Here is a 21121-nt window from a genome sequence, read left to right on the forward strand (position 1 = left end):
CTCTCCACGACCCGCTTGTCTGCCTTTTTCTTCTCCAGCTGGTTCATTGTCTTGTACAGGTTGTCGATGTCGGCCTGTTGCTCTCTGCTGTCGTTTTGCAGACGCTTGTCAGTCTCATGTAGATTTTCCCACTGGAATTCAAGGTTGAAAATGTTGCTCTTTGAGTGATTCACTTGACCCACGTCCTCATCTTGATGGCGTTGCTGTCTCATTTTTTCTTCACTTAAAGCAATTTCAGCCATCAGCTGCTTCTCCAGTTCCTCCACAGAGTTGCAGAGGTCATTTATTTGTTCTTGAAGCTCTTTATAGGCTTTGGCTGAAGAAACTGCCTCAGACTTTTCCATGTGTTCACGGTCATGAATGAGCTCTCTGAGGTGTTCCAGCTGAGCCCGGTCCACCTTTCCCTCCTCCAGGGCTGCAACACGAACTTGCAGACACTCGATCCCTTTTTCCAAGTTGAGTATGGCCGACTCTACAGCAGTCTGCCGGTCAGAGCAACTCAGTTCCTCCGGTTTAGGGTACCTCCACATCCTGTCTCTCAGACGGTTCACGGTTTTCTCCAAGGCATCTACACGATGGCAGCACTTCTCGACCATCGGGAGCGATTCTGATTCAACTGTTTTCCCCAGCTCCTGTATCTCACTCCTCATGCTGTTGTTGAGCTTGTGGAGCTCCTGGATTTGGAGTTGCTGCTCCGAGGTGACCTGCTCCAGACACTTGATCTCAGCTGCTTGATCTGCTGATTCCTGCTTGATGGTGGAGGGAGTTCCCTCAACCACTGGGAGCCTCTGACCAGAGGGTCACCGGTCCATGGCAGGGCCGATCACAGACATAGTAAAGAGGAGACCCTGCATCTACCGCTACTGCCTGTTAGCGCCGACGAGCCGTGGGGTCGCCATTACATTTTATATGCATTCAAGGTGGGATTACCAATAAATTAATGGAATATTCTGATACAAGAAACATGTGGTGTATGATAGGTATTTTGCAAACACTGAATATAAACACAACAATAGAAAAGCATTTATAGAGAATCAATATATTTCATAGCAGATACACATTAATCTGTCACGCACACACATCTGTATATACACACACATATACACACAAACGATAAATATATACAGTATATATATATATATATAAATATACTGTATATATGTATACACACACACACACACACACAAACACCATCCATTGTCTTCTGCTTATTCCTTTTAAGGATTACGAGCCAGCTACTGCACTTTGAGGCGTCCGTTATCTGGAGCTGCTGGATGATGAACACATAAACTCACACAATTCAAACAATAACTATCAATCATTTCAGTTGAGCAGGTTTGGGTCATTTCTTTTATTTGGAAAATTAAAAACACAACCTTTGGTCTTCATTGATCATTAGTTTTTATTTGCACAGGGAATTAAAAAAATAATGAACATGATCAATTTTCCATTAAAAAACAAAAAAGGTGGAGAGAACATGAACACAAGTGTTGGCAGAGAGGCGCCACTACTTTGACACAAAGTTGTTTGATTGAGCTCAGTGGTTTCTGCCCCTCTGCCAAAAGGCTCAGTGTCTCCGCACTGGAACGAACTCCTGAGGATCTTCTTTGGCCAGCTACCAGGGACAAGGGCTGGACAGGGTCTCTCACGCTCTGGTGGGACTCCCGCATCTCACTGCTGATGTCATGATCCCGCTAGTTACGCTGATCCTTATTCAGGCGGCCCCACAGAGCTTTGGCCCCTGGATGGTCCAAAGCCACAGGCTACAAAGAAAATACAATGTTTCAAGTTACAACCATAACATTTGGTCACCCAGATTTCAGTAAAAAAGATTTGGACTTTACCTTTGTGTTCTTACACGGGGTATTGATGTGTGTCCTCAGGGGAGGGGCACTGTCTCTGTCCTCTGAGAATGTCTCCTGTGCCAGGGAGGCTCATTAGCATGAGGGACATGGCCTCCAAAGGCTCCTCCTTGTTTTTGGCCTTCCTGCGGCCCCTGGAACGGTGCCCTGGTGGGTGTCCTTTGGGGGAAGGTCAATGTCTCCGTCCTCTCTGAACAAGGACAGTTGCGCCAACTAGGTCCATTTGCATGAGGGCCACGGCCCCCAGTGGCTCTCCCTCATTTTTGGCTTTCCTGCAGCCCCTGGCAAGGTGCATAGGTGTGTCCTCGATGTTGCTTCCATGAGGGGGCATGCACGTACAGTGTATCTGGCAATGAAGTTGACATTAACTTTGACCTTGTATTCTCCATGAGCCACACACCAGGCTGATGAGGGCGCTAATGACATTCTGGCCAAGCCCCCAGGTGATCCCCCAACTGGTTAAATACCTGGCTTTCCTCACCTTCCTTTAGAACGGAAGAAGCCTCTCGGATAAGTGGGGAAACGTCTTCTACACCAGTGAAAGAAGAACTTTTGCCTACACCAGATTTTGTGTGTCAACAGAACAGCATGTCTGCATATTTTGCCAAAGAAAATTGGACTCTTTGCAACAGCCCCTTCTTGGGCTCAGCGGGGGCATCCCCCTGGCTCATCTGCATTTTCTCTAGACTGTCTTTCGTACTGGAAAAAAACAAAAAACATGACGATGAATGACTCTGTCAGTCATTGAATTCACCTGTTCAGGTGTCTGCTCAACTCTACTGATACCAGAAACTCAGGTACTTACTACTGGCCCCCGTCTGGTTTCACCATCAGATGGACCATTTTTATAAATGGATGATGGAGAGCCTCCTGAGGTGTGATCCTCTTGTCTGGGTCCAATTCCAGGAGAGCCTTCAGGAGGTCGATGAAGGCAGCTCGATCCTCCAACTCCGCTTTGTTGTCTGTCTCTGAGGGGAACTGAGTTTGCAAAGATTGTGTTTGTCAGCATCCTTCTATCAGCAGGAGAGCAAACTTGTATTAATGCAAATGGACCACTTACTGTCATCAGCGCGTCCAGGTACTGGAGTAGCCCTTTCCAGTTTGTAGTCCCTAAAGTGTAATCCTACATGGTCGACAGCAACAAAACACGTTAGATACTTTCTCCTAAAGGTTTGAATCATTTCAAATAGTTCCTGCCTAAATGAACACATCTGGAAAGGACAGAAGAAGTTCAAATACCTTCAACCTCCATTTCGGTTGTAAGTGTTCACAGTACTCAAAGTACATCTGGGTGTGTTTCCCGGCGTTGAGTAGGTGGTCAGGTGGCTGGCCAAAGACGTCCACCATGGACCTGATCTGGAGAGAGAAATTTGTATCAGCCAATGTCCTACTTTACCTCCCTAAATGACTTGGGATATGTTTTCTGCAGTGGGATGTCATGAGGTCTTCGCTACTTACAATCTGGAACTTGTCCCTTGGAAACAGGCGACGGGCGGTGAACAGTTGAAACAACAGGCAGCCGAGAGACCACATATCTATGGCCTCGGACACAGGGAGTCCCAAAAGGACTTCAGGGGCACTGTTGGTAAAGAACAAGTTGAGGGCATTGTTTATTGTGTTTTGGGTTGTGTATTGCCTGCTACTATTTTTATGTTGGTTTATTGCCTGTTTGCACCGTGAAATTTCATCTGTGCTGTATGTCATGCACGTACAGTACACTTGACAGTAAAGTCGACTTTGACTTTTCACAAAGTCAGCATGTGTGTGGAACATTGGAACAACTTTTAATGGATTGTGAAGAGCATGTGACAAGAGGGGCCTTGCAGAGGGATCTTACCGTATTGCCAAGGGCTGGATGATCTGACCGTGTTTGCTATTAGCCTCGCTCGTAAAGAAGGACAGGCCAGAGTCAATGATCTTGACTTTGAAGGGTGTCTTTTCATGGTCCACTAACATGACGTTGTCCAGTTTTAAGTCAGAATGAATTATTCCCATTGACTTTAGTGTGTCTAAAGCTGTCAGTAGCTGCAGGAAAAAGGAGGAAACGTATGAGACCAAGGTGAAGGTCGGTATAATTCCTGGACCAGTCAATAGAAAAGCTTGACATTCTTACCTGCTGTGCTATCGGTCGTATCTCATGAAGGTTTAGTGGCTGGAAGTTTCTGTCTTCTAACAATTCATATAGGTTCCTATCCAGCCTCTCAGATGATAGATAGGCGTTTTCTCCAACTTCAAAATGCTCAATGTCCTTGACCAAATTTGTCCTGTCCTGTTCAAGGACACTCATTGCCTTTGCCATGGTTATCTAGAGAGAGGAGCAAAAAATGACATTGTTGAGAGACGCAGGGTCGTACAACCTATGCTAATGCTTTAAATGTATGCTCTCACATACACACATACACAATATTGAAACGCTCTCACATACTCACACACTCCTGAAACGCTCTCACATACACACTACTGAAACGCTCTCACATACACACTACTGAAACGCTCTCACATACACACACACACTACTGAAACGCTCTCACATACACACATACACACTCCTGAAACGCTCTCACATACACACACACACACAACTGAAACGCTCTCACATACACACACACACACAACTGAAACGCTCTCACATACTCACACACTCCTGAAACGCTCTCACATACACACAAACATACGACTGAAACGCTCTCACATACACAAACACACAACTGAAACGCTCTCACATACACACACACACAACTGAAACGCTCTCAAATACACACACACAATACTAAAACGCTCACACATACACAATACTGAAACGCTCTCACATACACATACACACACTAGTGAAACGCTCTAACACACACACACACACACACACAAAACTGAAATGCTGTCTCACATACACACACACTCCTGAAATGCTCTCACATACACACACACACAACTGAAACGCTCTCTCACATACACACTACTTAAATGCTCTCACATACACACATACACACAACTGAAACGCTCTCACATACACACACACTCTACTGAAACTCTCACACATACACACACACTCCTGAAACGCTGTCTCATACAGACACAACTGAAACTCTCTCACATACAAACACACACTACTGAAACGCTCTCTCATACACACATACAAATGAAATGCTCTCACACACACACACACACACACACTACTGAAACCCTCTCACATACACACACAATACTGAAACGCTGTCTCATACACACACACACACACACACACTACTGAAACCCTCTCACATACACACACAATACTGAAACGCTGTCTCATACACACACACACACACGACTGAAACGCTCTCACATAAACACACACACACAACTGAAACACTCTCTCACATATACACACACACAATATTGAAACGCTCTCACATACACACACACTACTGAAACGCTCTCTCACATAAACACATACACACTACTGAAACGCTCTCACATACACACACACACAACTGAAACGCTTTCACATACACACACACTCCTGAAACGCTCTCACACACACAAACATAGGACTGAAACGCTCTCACATACACAAACACACAACTGAAACGCTCTCACATACACACACACACTACTGAAACGCTCTCACATACACACAAACATACGACTGAAACGCTCTCACATACACAAACACACTAGTGAAAAGCTCTCACATAAACACACACACACAACTGAAACGTTCTCTTTCATACACACACACACAATTAAAATGCTCTCAAATACACACACACACTACTGAAACACTCTCACATACACACTCTACTGAAACACTCTCAGTTACACACACACGATTGAAACACTCTGGCATACACACACACTATTGAAATGCTCTCAGATACACACACACACTACTGAAACGCTCTCAGATACACACACACACACTACTGAAATGCTCACACATACACACACACTACTGAAACGCTCTCACATACACACACAATACTGAAACACTCTCACATACACACACACTACTGAAACGCTCTCAAATATACACACACACTACTGAAACGTTCTCTCATACACACACAAACTACTGAAACGCTCTCACATACACACACACACACAACTGAAACGCTCTCTCACATACACACAAACACACTACTGAAACGCTCTCACATACACACACAAACACAACTTAAACACTCTCTTATTCACACACACACTCCTGAAACGCTCTCACATATACACACACTACTGAAACGCTCTCACATACACATACACACACTAGTGAAACGCTCTCACACACACACACACACAAAACTGAAATGCTGTCTCACATACACACACACTCCTGAAACGCTCTCACACACACACACACACAAAACTGAAATGCTCTCTCACATACACACACACTCCTAAAATTCTCTCACATACACACATACACACAACTGAAACACTCTCATATACACACACACACTCCTGAAAAACTCTCACATACACACACACTCCTGAAACGCTCTCACATATACACACACTACTGAAACGCTCTCACATACACACACACAACTGAAACTCTCTCACATACAGACACAACTGAAACTCTCTCACATACACACACACTACTGAAACGCTCTCAAATACACACACACACTCCTGAAACGCTGTCTCATACACACACACACACACACTTCTGAAACGCTCTCACATACAAACACACGACTGAAACGCTCTCACATACACACACACTACTGAAACGCTCTCTCATACACACATACAAATGAAATGCTCTCACACACACACACACACACACACTACTGAAACGCTCTCACATACACACAATACTGAAACGCTGTCTATTACACACACACACACACACTACTGAAACGCTCTCACATAAACACACACACACAACTGAAACGCTCTCTCACATACACAAACACACAATTAAAATGCTCTCAAATACACACACACACTACTGAAACACTCTCACATACACACTCTACTGAAACACTCTCAGTTACACACACACACGATTGAAACACTCTCACAGACACACACAACTGAAACACTCTCAGTTACACACACACACTATTGAAACACTCTCACATACACACTCTACTGAAACACTCTCAGTTACACACACACACGATTGAAACACTCTGGCATACACACACACTATTGAAATGCTCTCAGATACACACACACACTACTGAAACGCTCTCAGATACACACACACACACTACTGAAATGCTCACACATACACACACACTACTGAAACGCTCTCACATACACACACAATACTGAAACACTCTCACATACACACACAAACTACTGAAACGCTCTCAAATACACACAAACATACGACTGAAACGCTCTCACATACAGACACACACAACTGAAACGCTCTCAAATACACACACACACTACTGAAACGCTCTCAAATACACACACACACTACTGAAACGCTCACACATACACAATACTGAAACGCTGTCACATACACATACACACACTAGTGAAAAGCTCTCACACACACACACACAAAACTGAAATGCTGTCTCACATACACACACACAACTGAAACGCTCTCTCACAAACACACTACTTAAATGCTCTCACATACACACATACACACAACTGAAACGCTCTCACATACACACACACTCTACTGAAACACTCTAACATACACACACACACACACACCTGAAACGCTCTCACATACACACACACTCCTGAAACGCTGTCTCATACAGACACAACTGAAACTCTCTCACATACAAACACACACAACTGAAACGCTGTCTCATACACACACACACACTACTGAAACGCTCTCACATAAACACACACACACAACTGAAACGCTTTCTCACATACACACACACTATTAAAATGCTCTCAAATACACACAAACACGATTGAAACACTCTCGCATACACACACACTATTGAAATGCTCTCAGATACACACACACTACTGAAACGCTCTCAGATACACACACACACAACTGAAACGCTCTCTCACATATACACACACACTACTGAAACGCTCTGACATACACACACACTACTGAAACGCTCTCACATACACACACAACACTGAAACACTCTCACATACACATACACTACTGAAACGCTCTCACATAAACACACAAAAACTGAAACCCTCTCACATACACACACACTACTACAACGTTCTCATATACACACACACTACTGAAACGCTCTAACATACACACATACACAACTGAAACGCTCTCACATACACACACAACTGAAACGCTCTCACATACACACATACACAACTGTAACGCTCTCACATACACACACACACGACTGAAACGCTCTCACACACACACACACAACTGAAACATTCTCACATACACACACACTACTGAAACACTCTAACGTACACACACAAACTACTGAAAAGCTCTCACATACACACACACACACGACTGAAATGCTCTCACATACACACACACTACTGAAACGCTGTCACATATATACACACGTACACACACAACTGAAACGCTCTCACATACACACACGCACACACAACTGAAACGCTCTCACATACACACACGCACACACGACTGAAACGCTCTCACATACACACACGCACACACGACTGAAACGCTCTCACATACACACACACACACTACTGAAATGCTCTCACATACACACACACTACTGAAACGCTCTCTCATAAACACACACTACTTAAACGCTGTCACATATACACACACAACTGGATCGCTCTCACATCCACACAAACACTGCTGACACTCTCTCACATACATATACACACAACTGAAACGCTCTCACATATATACACACACTACTGAAACACTCTCACATACACACACCACACTGAAACGCTCTCACATACACACACACACTACTGAAACGCTCTCACATACACACACACTCCTGAAACGCTGTCACATATACACACACGTACACACACAACTTGATAGCTGTCTCATACACACACACTACTGAAACACTCTCACATCCACACACACAACTGAAACGCTCTCTCACATACACACACACTCCTGAAACGCTCTCACATACACACACACATACAACAGAAATGCTCTCTCACATACACACACACTCCTGAAACGCTCTCACATACACACACACACACAACTGAAACGCTCTCTCACATACACACACACTCCTGAAACGCTCAAACATACACACACACACACAACTGAAACGCTCTCTCACATACACACTACTGAAATGCTCTCACATACACACACACACAACTGAAACGCTCTCACATACACACACACACTCCTGAAACGCTCTCAGATACACACACACTACTGAAAGGCTCTCTCATACACTCACACACGACTGAAACACTCTCACATCCACACAAACACTGCTGACACTCTCTCACATACATATACACACACAACTGAAATGCTCTCACATACACACACACTACTGAAACGCTCTCACATACACACACACTCCTGAAATGCTCTCAAATACACACACTACTTAAACGCTCTCACCTACACACACACTACTGAAATGCTCTCAAATACACACACTACTGAAACGCTCTCACATTCACACACGAACACACTACTGAAACGCTCTCACATACACACACACACTCCTGAAAAGCTCTCACATACAAACACACACTACTGAAACGCTCTCTCATACACACACACTACTTAAACGCTGTCATATATACACACACGTACACGCACAACTGGATCGCTCTCACATACACACACACACACTACTGAAAGGCTCTCTCATACACACACACACACTACTGAAAGGCTCTCTCATACACACACACACTACTGAAACACTCTCACATCCACACAAACACTGCTGACACTCTCTCACATACACACACAACTGAAACGCTCTCACATATATACACACACTACTGAAACACTCTCACATACACACACACACTACTGAAACGCTCTCACATACACACACACTCCTGAAACGCTCTCACATACACACAAACACACAACTGAAACGCTCTCACACACACACACACAGACACACACACACACACAAACACACAACTGAAACGCTCACATCCACACACACACAACTGAAACGCTCTCTCACATACACACACACTCCTGAAACGCTCTCACATACACACACACACACAACTGAAACGCTCTCTCACATACACACTACTGAAATGCTCTCACATACACACACAAACACAACTGAAACGCTCTCACATACACACACTCCTGAAACGCTCTCACATACATACACACACACTACTGAAACGCTCTCACATACACACACTCCTGAAACGCTCTCACATACATACACACACACTACTGAAACGCTCTCACATACACAAACACACAACTGAAATGCTCTCACACAGACACAACTGAAACGCTCTCTCACATACACACTCCTGAAACGCTCTCACACACACACAAACACACAACTGAAACGCTCTCTCACATACACACAACTGAAACGCTCTCTCACACACACACACACAACTGAAACGCTCTCTCACATACACACTACTGAAATGCTCTCACATACACACACACACACTACTGAAACGCTCTCACATACACACACTCCTGAAACGCTCTCACATACATACACACACACTACTGAAACGCTCTCACATACACAAACACACAACTGAAATGCTCTCACACAGACACAACTGAAACGCTCTCTCACATACACACTCCTGAAACGCTCTCACATACAAACACACACTACTGAAACGCTCTCTCATACACACACACTACTTAAACGCTGTCACATATACACACACGTACACACACAACTGGATCGCTCTCACATACACACACACTACTGAAAGGCTCTCTCATACACACACACACTACTGAAACACTCTCACATCCACACAAACACTGCTGACACTCTCTCACATACATATACACACACTACTGAAACGCTCTCACATATATACACACACTACTGAAACACTCTCACATACACACACCACACTGAAACGCTCTCACATACACACAAACACTACTGAAACGCTCTCACATACACACACACTCCTGAAACGCTCTCACATACACACAAACACACAACTGAAACGCTCTCACATACACACACACACACTACTGAAACGCTCTCACATACACACACACACACAACTGAAACGCTCTTTCATACACACACACTACTGAAACGCTGTCACATATACACACACGTACACACACAACTTGATCGCTCTCTCATACACACACACACTACTGAAACACTCTCACATCCACACAAACACTGCTGAAACTCTCTCACATACACACAAACACAACTGAAACGCTCTCACATATATACACACACTACTGAAACGCTGTCACATACACACACACACTACTGAAACGCTGTCACATACACACACACACACAACAGAAACGCTCACATCCACACACACACAACTGAAACGCTCTCTCACATACAAACACACTCCTGAAACGCTCTCACATCCACACACACACAACTGAAACGCTCTCTCACATACAAACACACTCCTGAAACGCTCTCACATCCACACACACACAACTGAAACGCTCTCACATACACACACACACACAAATGAAACGCTCTCTCACATACACACTACTGAAATGCTCTCACATACACACACACACTACTGAAACGCTGTCACATACATACACACACAACAGAAACGCTCACATCCACACACACACAACTGAAACGCTCTCTCACATACACACACACTCCTGAAACGCTCTCACATACACACACACAACTGAAACGCTCTCTCACATACACACTACTGAAATGCTCTCACATACACACACACACACTCCTGAAACGCTCTCACATACACACAAACATACTACTGAAACGCTCTAACATAGACAAACACACAACTGAAACGCTCTCACATACACAGACACACTACTGAAACGCTCTCACATACACACACACGACTGAAACGCTCTCACATACACAGACACACTACTGTAACGCTCTCACATACACACACACTACTTAAACGCTCTCACACACACACACACAGACACACACACACAACTGAAACGCTCACATCCACACACACACAACTGAAACGCTCTCTCACATACACACACACTCCTGAAACGCTCTCACATACACACACACACACAACTGAAACACTCTCTCACATACACACTACTGAAATGCTCTCACACACACACACACACAACTGAAACGCTCTCTCACATACACACTACTGAAATGCTCTCACATACACACACAAACACTCCTGAAACGCTCTCACATACACACACACACACACAACTGAAACGCTCTTTCATACACACACACTACTGAAACGCTGTCACATATACACACACGTACACACACAACTTGATCGCTCTCTCATACACACACACACTACTGAAACACTCTCACATCCACACACACACAACTGAAACGCTCTCTCACATACACACACACTCCTGAAACGCTCTCACATACACACACACAACTGAAACGCTCTCTCACATACACACTACTGAAATGCTCTCACATACACACACACACACTCCTGAAACGCTCTCACATACACACAAACATACTACTGAAACGCTCTAACATAGACAAACACACAACTGAAACGCTCTCACATACACAGACACACTACTGAAACGCTCTCACATACACACACACGACTGAAACGCTCTCACATACACAGACACACTACTGTAACGCTCTCACATACACACACACTACTTAAACGCTCTCACACACACACACACAGACACACACACACACAACTGAAACGCTCACATCCACACACACACAACTGAAACGCTCTCTCACATACACACACACGCCTGAAACGCTCTCACATACACACACACACACAACTGAAACACTCTCTCACATACACACTACTGAAATGCTCTCACACACACACACACACAACTGAAACGCTCTCTCACATACACACTACTGAAATGCTCTCACATACACACACAAACACTACTGAAACGCTCTCACATACACACACACACACACAACTGAAACGCTCTTTCATACACACACACTACTGAAACGCTGTCACATATACACACACGTACACACACAACTTGATCGCTCTCTCATACACACACACACTACTGAAACACTCTCACATCCACACAAACACTGCTGAAACTCTCTCACATACACACAAACACAACTGAAACGCTCTCACATACACACACACACACAAATGAAACGCTCTCTCACATACACACACCATACTGAAACGCTCTCACATACACACACACACACACAAATGAAACGCTCTCTCACATACACAGACACACTACTGAAACGCTCTCACATACACACACACTACTTAAACGCTCTCACACACACACACACACTACTGAAACGCTCTCACATACACACACACTACTTAAATGCTCTCACACACACACACACACACACACACACACACACACGCACACAACTGAAACGCTCTCTCACATACACACGACTGAAATGCTCTCACATACACACACACACACACAACTGAAACGCTCTCACATACACACACTCCTGAAACGCTCTCACATACACACAAACACTACTGAAACGCTCTAACATACACAAACACACTACTGAAACGCTCTCACATACACACACACACACAACTGAAACGCTCTTTCATACACACACACAACTGAAACGCTGTCACATATACACACACGTACACACACAATTGATCGCTCTCTCATACACACACACACTACTGAAACTCTCTCACATACACACAAACACTACTGAAACGCTCTAACATACACAAACACACTACTGAAACGCTCTCACATACACACACACACACTACTGAAACGCTCTCACATACACACACACACACAACTGAAACGCTCTTTCATACACACACACAACTGAAACGCTGTCACATATACACACACGTACACACACAATTGATCGCTCTCTCATACACACACACACTACTGAAACGCTCTCACATCCACACAAACACTGCTGAAACTCTCTCACATCCACACACACACAACTGAAACGCTCTCACATTCAAACACACTACTGAAACGCTGTCACATACACACACACACTACTGAAACGCTGTCACATACACACACACACAACAGAAACGCTCACATCCACACACACACTCCTGAAACGCTCTCACATTCACACACACACACAAATGAAACGCTCTCTCACATACACAGACACACTACTGAAACGCTCTCACATACACACACTACTTAAACGCTCTCACACACACACACACACACACACACAGACACACACACACACACACACAACTGAAACGCTCTCTCACATACACACTACTGAAATGCTCTCACATACACACACACACACACAACTGAAACGCTCTCACATACACACACTCCTGAAACGCTCTCACATTCACACAAACACACAACTGAAATGCTCTCACATACACACACATGAATGAAACGCTCTCACATACACAGACACACTACTGAAACGCTCTCACATACACACACACTACTTAAACGCTCTCACACACACACACACACAGACACACACACACAACTGAAACGCTCTCTCACATACACACACACTCCTGAAACGCTCTCACATACACACACACACACAACTGAAACGCTCTCTCACATACACACTCCTGAAACGCTCTCACATACATACACACACACAACTGAAACGCTCTCTCACATACACACTACTGAAATGCTCTCACATACACACACACACACAACTAAAACGCTCTCACATACACACACTACTGAAACGCTCTCACATACACACACACACAACTGAAACGCTCTCTCACATACACACTACTGAAACGCTCTCACATATACACACACACAACTGAAACGCTCTCACATACACACACACTCCTGAAACGCTCAAACATACACACACACACACAACTGAAACGCTCTCTCACATACACACTACTGAAATGCTCTCACGTACACACACACACACAACTGAAACGCTCTCTCACATACACACTACTGAAATGCTCTCACATACACACACACACACAACTGAAACGCTCTCACATACACACACACACGACTGAAATGCTCTCTCATACACTCACACACGACTGAAACACTCTCACATCCACACAAACACTGCTGACACTCTCTCACATACATACACACACTACTGAAATGCTCTCAAATACACACACTACTGAAACGCTCTCACATACACACACTACTGAAACGCTCTCACATACACACACACACACTACTGAAACGCTCTCACATACACACACAAACACAACTGAAACGCTCTTTCATACACACACACTACTTAAACGCTGTCACATATACACACACACACTACTGAAAGGCTCTCTCATACACACACACACTACTTAAACGCTCTCACACACACACACACACAGACACACACACACAACTGAAACGCTCACATCCACACACACACAACTGAAACGCTCTCTCACATACACACACACTCCTGAAACGCTCTCACATACACACACACACACAACTGAAACGCTCTCTCACATACACACTCCTGAAACGCTCTCACATACATACACACACACAACTGAAACGCTCTCTCACATACACACTACTGAAATGCTCTCACATACACACACACACACAACTAAAACGCTCTCACATACACACACTCCTGAAACGCTCTCACATACACACACTACTGAAACGCTCTCACATACACACACACGACTGAAACGCTCTCACATACACAGACACACGACTGAAACGCTCTCACATACACACACACTACTTAAACGCTCTCACACACACACACACACACACACACAGACACACACACACACACAGACAACTGAAACGCTCTTGAATGCTATTTTTAACTAAATTTTGTTCTTTTTATGTACCCTCATGTCCTGAAATGACAATAAATGGTGTTTGAATCAGTTAATAAATAATGAATAATGTATTCATGTGTTTTCACATCTTTCAATTCAAATCAACTGTTGATTTACAATTTAAATCAACATCTAAAATCTGAAGTGCAGAGTCATGTATCCCACCATAAAGTGCACAGCAACACTTGAGTAAGGAAATGACTTCATCACAAGTACTGCCCTGAGAGAACTGCAAAATATTGATTTCAAATTTAAACAACAGAAATTGAGCGGAACAGGAAGTCCACTGCACAAGAATCAAGGGGTAAAAACAACCCACAACCACAGACCCAACACATTCACTGTAACAGCAAAGTGGTCTTTATCAGACCATATTTCTTCAAACATCAGGCCCCTGGTCCTCACAAAATCTCTGATGTTTTGAATGGTCCTGCTCATCAGAACAGGGTGCTCAGGAAGCCTGCACTGCCACACTCCAACTTTGTGTCAAGGTGTCCCTTTGAAATGGGAGTTTTGAAGTGTTTCATGACAGCGCTCATTTCATCCTTGGTCCAGGGCCTTTCCACACATCTTCTTGATTTGAACTCTGTCAATCCAAAAAAAAATCTAAATTAAGATAGTGAGGACAATAGCTGTTATAAATTTAGTTCAATATTTTTTAAATGACCTTTGAGCTGCTGAAATTAAGGTTCAGGCTTGTCCAAAGTCCCGGCCAGGGGCCAATCATGGCATGAGGTCAGCTACTATACGGCCTCCAGCCTCTGTCTTATCATGTGTTAGTTTTGGCCCACCACCACTGTCAAACAGAACTAAGAACGCCTGCAGATCCAGAACACAGTTTCTCTTTCCACTTCATGGTGACAGCAGCACTCTGGAACTTCCCCTGACTGTGTGCCCCATACAGGCCACTTTGTTCCATGGCAACTCTTGATGAAAAGAGGACGACCGATTTTGAGGGCTGATGCTTCCAGGGAAGACGGAAATTACAATCTGTGTTCACGTCAATTGCTTAACACGGCAAACATTTTGCCTTTCATGGTTAAAGAAATGTGGATGGGGCCATCAGCTCTTGGACATTCGCACATTTTAAAATCTGGCCCTCTTTGAAAAAAGTTTGGACACCCTTATGATATACAAAGGTCACATACAGTAGTATTTCTCTTAGTGATGTATACATGATGACACCATGTACTACATTGAACTGTGCTTGTAGTATTCTGTCAATATTTATCTATTCATTTACATGTGTTGATCAATTCAAGTTTAAGCACCTAAAAATAAAGTAATTAATGGATTTAGTCCTACCCTTGGAGCTGGATACCACACTCTGGGTCACACACAGTTTTGTTTGCCCTGGAGAAGCAAGAAATTATTTTGTTGAATAGCTAGTACAATATCCTATCCATCTCTGGAGAAGTTCACTTTCTACACCAAACAATACTACTTACTGAATAGCAGCTTGAACTTCTGGGTTGAACCTTCATTTTTTTTCTCGGTGGGGTAAGTTGGTCAGAGATCTTACTGGCTTAAGTTATTTTTCACTTTCCCTTACCAGGGGTCTGCAGCCTTTTTAATGTGAAGTGCCACTCCTCAGTCAGGGTGCCATGACAAACTTTGTGTAAATATTAACTTTCATAATGACACCGTATCAAAATGTAAATCTCCAAGGAACTATACGTTTTTTTTGTACAAAATCTGGCAATGTGATTTCTGGAAACCCCTCTGAACCATTACTGCCATTTTAGACAAAAACAAAAACCTTACCTTTGCAACTCTTGGCCTCACCCTGGGTCAATTTCATACTTTTTCTTTTCCCTACAATAAATAAATAAATAACAAGAAGGTTCAGATTTTAGAAGTTCTGAAGTTTTAACGGCTTTGCAATTTGTCTGCGTTCTCCCCCCTGTCAGACACCATTTAGCACAGTAGTACTGCCTGCTATATAGCAAGGACAAATTATGAATTTCCCATACGTTACCAAAGGAGCTGGAGGGCTCTTCAGGTATTGTCATTTCTTGATTTTCTGGTGAAAAGAATACAAAAAAGGCTTTCAGCATCTATCGAAGTTAAGTGATCAATGAACTACTTTGGTAGTGGCAGTGATTAGGAGTGTCTGGTCTAACTTTTATGAATATGTTCTTGTTTCCTGTATGTGTACATAGATATACCACATGACTCCTCTTGAATGTGGAACCAAACCATGGACTTAACCCTGATGGCCACATTTAGCTCACTGTTAGGGCTATTTATCGTGACGACCATGTACCTTGCCAACTTTGACTGACTGTGACTTTAGACTTGATTTAAAGTCTAATCGCACGAAGACAAAATGACGTATGAAGGCTGGGTGGAGCATCACATAGCCTCCCTGCTGAGGAGAAGAAATATCCAGGCTGATCAACAGCCTCCATCAGGCTTGATCATGTCGAGCAGTCGTCAAGTGGCCTTCTTTGATTTCCTTTTTTGACTCTAGTTTGTTGCTGAACGTGTTTATACATTGGTTTACACATTGGTTTCGCTCCTTAACATTAATATAAGCTTAAATATCGAACAGTAACTGCTGCTGCTCTTTAAAAACATTTAAGTTGAAACATTAAATTTAAAGTCAACATTAAAATGACTATTATCATTAAATGATTTGAAATAGTTTTCTTTGAAAGCAATAATGTTTGTTCGTAGTGCATTTCTGTTTCTGCTTTCAACCTGGTATTCCCTAATAAAAAATCAGAAAGAGGAAAAAAGGTCCGTTGCACACTTTATGGTTGACCAGACCATTTTCTGTTGAGGAGAAGCTAAACAAACATAAACTCATGATAACTTTACAGTGCTGAAGCAAAGGGAACCAAATTTTGGTCCTTATTCCATGATATACCATGAATGTATACAGGAAGATATTCAATACATACCCCTTAGTCCAAGGGGACAATCTGACTCTTCATTGCCTCCATCTTCGTAATCTCCACCACTGTTGTCTCCATCGCCTCCGTCATTTCCACCACCTTTGTCGTCTCCACCATCTCCATCATCGAGCTCTGGGTCCAATTCATCTAAAGAAAAGCATGATTGATGGAAAAATAAAAATCATTGTTATTGCAAGTTTGTACACCTCACATGTTTTTGTATTATTTACTTGAACAATAAGGCTATTCTGTTCCTGTAATAAAATTTGTAATTCTTTGAGAAGAGCTATCAAGAGTGTTGTTACCACCACTTACCTTCAACCTCAATCTCGTCAAGAGACTTTCCCTGGAATTTTGCAAGAGTTCCTTTCTCCATTGCAAGTAGAAGCTTTGTGATTTTTGCCATTTCTCTAGTTGCCTCCGGCAGACGATAAAAGTCTCTGTGGACCCGTATATCATGGCCCAAAAAGTTGGCAAGTTGGTCCAGCTCATTATTCTTGAGGTTGAGAATTTGGGACAGTGTTGCAATGTGCTTGCGAAGGTGTGTTGACCTGAGATGATCAGGATTCTTTGCACCACACATGCGTGCAAAAACTCTTATGCAGTCCTGTCCCCTGTAGTGGCTTGCGGGGGGACTGTGGCCGTCCAAAGAGGAAAGGATTATCCTTGTGCACATTACATGTGTCTCTCTTATCTGACAAAAGGGCTGTTGCACTGACAAGCTCAGGGTTTAATAAAACAGCAACTTTCCTCCCTCTTTTGCCCATAATTTCTACCCTGCTGAAGTGCTTGGCTAGCTTTTGTTCAAACGGTGACAGGCTAGCAGCTATGTCACTATGGAGCTCTGTCTGGTCCCTTTTTTTTGAAGGATTCAAGTGTCATTTTGGAGACTTCTCCCGCACGGCGCCTGTTAAAGACAATTATTTGAGCAAGTGTCACCCTTGCAAGTTCTGCATACGCCTGTGGAGACTCAAGGTCTTGTAGGTTTTCAATGGCGCGAGCCGATTTCTCCTCCAGGTACTTGTGCAGAAGCTGCACATCTCTTGTGAATGGTATGGTGGATGGTTTATTGAATTTTGACTTGCTCAAAGTAGCCAGTGCAGTGTGGGAGACCTGTCCTGCCCACTCTTTTGTGCAGAGTTGTGTGAATCGTTCTGCTGCTTTAATCAGATTTTCATCCTCTGCTGCAGTGGCCCTGCAAAGGATAATGCCACCAATCTTCTTGAGCGAGTGTCCCACTTTTAGGGCAAGACTTGGTGTGCAATATGCATGCTTCTCTTCAACATATCCTACAACTGCTCTGACAGCTCCAATGATCTTGTAGAAATTTTTTGGCTTCACAGCATCTTCAAAGGTAAATACAGAATATTTCTCTCTTCAGGTCAACAACAGTCTGCCCATTTCGCGGACCTTTGTTCTGATATACTCAAATTTTGTTGGATCATTCCCATGCTTGTTGTAGAGAGACTGGCCCGGTTGCAGAACGAGGAAGTCGTTTCGTACAACAGAAGCTACCTCATCTTGCCTCATACTTCCAAGGACTTTCCAAAATCCAGCAGAAATTGCTTGGCAGAATGTTGCCTCCACCATATCAGCCAGAACTAAGACCTTGCTCTGACCAACAGCTTCAGTTTCTGAGACCGTCTTTGATGGGCATCTACGCAGGTGGCGCCACAGCTCCTTACGGATAAACATGCCGTTACAATATGCACAGTGAACATGCGTTTTGGTATTCACAGTGACTTTTGATTGTGCTTGTCTTCTTTTTATTTTTAACTGTCCCCCATGATTTCTCACAACTTCTTGGTTATGTTCATAATTACCTTTGTTCCGCAACCTCTCAAGTAATCTTTTTCTCTCTCTTGATTTCTTAGGGAATGAGAATGCTTCAGCAATATCAGGCTCTGCTTTTTCATGCTTTTTAAGATGACGGGATATTTTAGATTGAGGTGTTTTGCAAACGTAGCAGTAGTTTCTTGGAGTGCAAGAAGAGACTTCTGGGGCTGCTGCAGTCTCAGTAGACTCCTTTGTACTCGTTGGAAGTGTGTGGGTCTTGCTTGTCGTAGGATCATCATAAGAACAGGGTTCACAATCAGGTATGAGGTCATCATCAATGCCAAATTTGCCAGACTTGGAACAATCCTTGTCTTCTTTTTCCATGCAGGATGTAGGTTGCGGCACTGTCTTTGTCCTTTCCTGAGAGGAAAGTGATTTAACTGGTCCACCCTTGCAGTGTGGGAGGTTTACCCACTGTGGATCCTCACTATCAATATTTTGTTCAGTGTCAGGTGCAACATCTTCATCAGAGTGGGATTCATCACCACTTGATGCAGTGTGAGGTTGATAGACATCAACGGAGGAAGAGCCATCATTACTTGCAGAGTCAGAAACATGCTCATCATCAATATCCTATGTAGCAAAAAACAACAACAAAAAAATTCGAAATTAAACCCCCAAAATCTTTTCCTGTAAGTTACCATCCAACAATGAAACTTT

The 21121-nt window shown here is 43.4% G+C and overlaps 1 protein-coding gene across 9 annotated transcripts in view; it reads right to left on the reverse strand.

The window, feature by feature from the left end:
- Window positions 1–1388: 1388 nt before the first annotated feature.
- The window catches only part of LOC147242015 (homeodomain-interacting protein kinase 2-like), a 36349-nt gene continuing 16616 nt past the window's right edge, over window positions 1389–21121 (reverse strand). For 6 of the 9 annotated variants that reach the window (XM_086192018.1, XM_086192015.1, XM_086192012.1 and 3 more), the window contains 14 exons: window positions 18941–21034; window positions 18632–18772; window positions 17704–17748; window positions 17490–17540; window positions 17031–17078; window positions 16131–16311; window positions 3976–4167; window positions 3700–3887; window positions 3321–3441; window positions 3102–3218; window positions 2923–2985; window positions 2668–2840; window positions 1845–2561; window positions 1389–1763 (listed from right to left, as the gene is read on the reverse strand). In XM_086192018.1, the coding sequence (XP_086048144.1) occupies window positions 2438–2561; window positions 2668–2840; window positions 2923–2985; window positions 3102–3218; window positions 3321–3441; window positions 3700–3887; window positions 3976–4167; window positions 16131–16163 (1011 nt within the window). In that variant the 5' untranslated portion in view covers window positions 16164–16311; window positions 17031–17078; window positions 17490–17540; ... (1 more) ...; window positions 18632–18772; window positions 18941–21034 and the 3' untranslated portion in view covers window positions 1389–1763; window positions 1845–2437. Of the gene's footprint in view, window positions 1764–1844; window positions 2562–2667; window positions 2841–2922; window positions 2986–3101; window positions 3219–3320; window positions 3442–3699; window positions 3888–3975; window positions 4168–16130; window positions 16312–17030; window positions 17292–17489; window positions 17541–17698; window positions 17749–18631; window positions 18773–18940; window positions 21035–21121 lie in introns of all 9 variants that reach the window. The other 3 variants (XM_086192016.1, XM_086192017.1, XM_086192019.1) reach the window with 3 other exon arrangements.

The sequence above is a fragment of the Aulostomus chinensis genome, chromosome 21 (assembly GCF_037954235.1).
Source record: "Aulostomus chinensis isolate RoL2024-O1b breed Wild chromosome 21, RoL_Achi_v1.0, whole genome shotgun sequence".
NCBI lineage: Eukaryota > Metazoa > Chordata > Actinopteri > Syngnathiformes > Aulostomidae > Aulostomus > Aulostomus chinensis.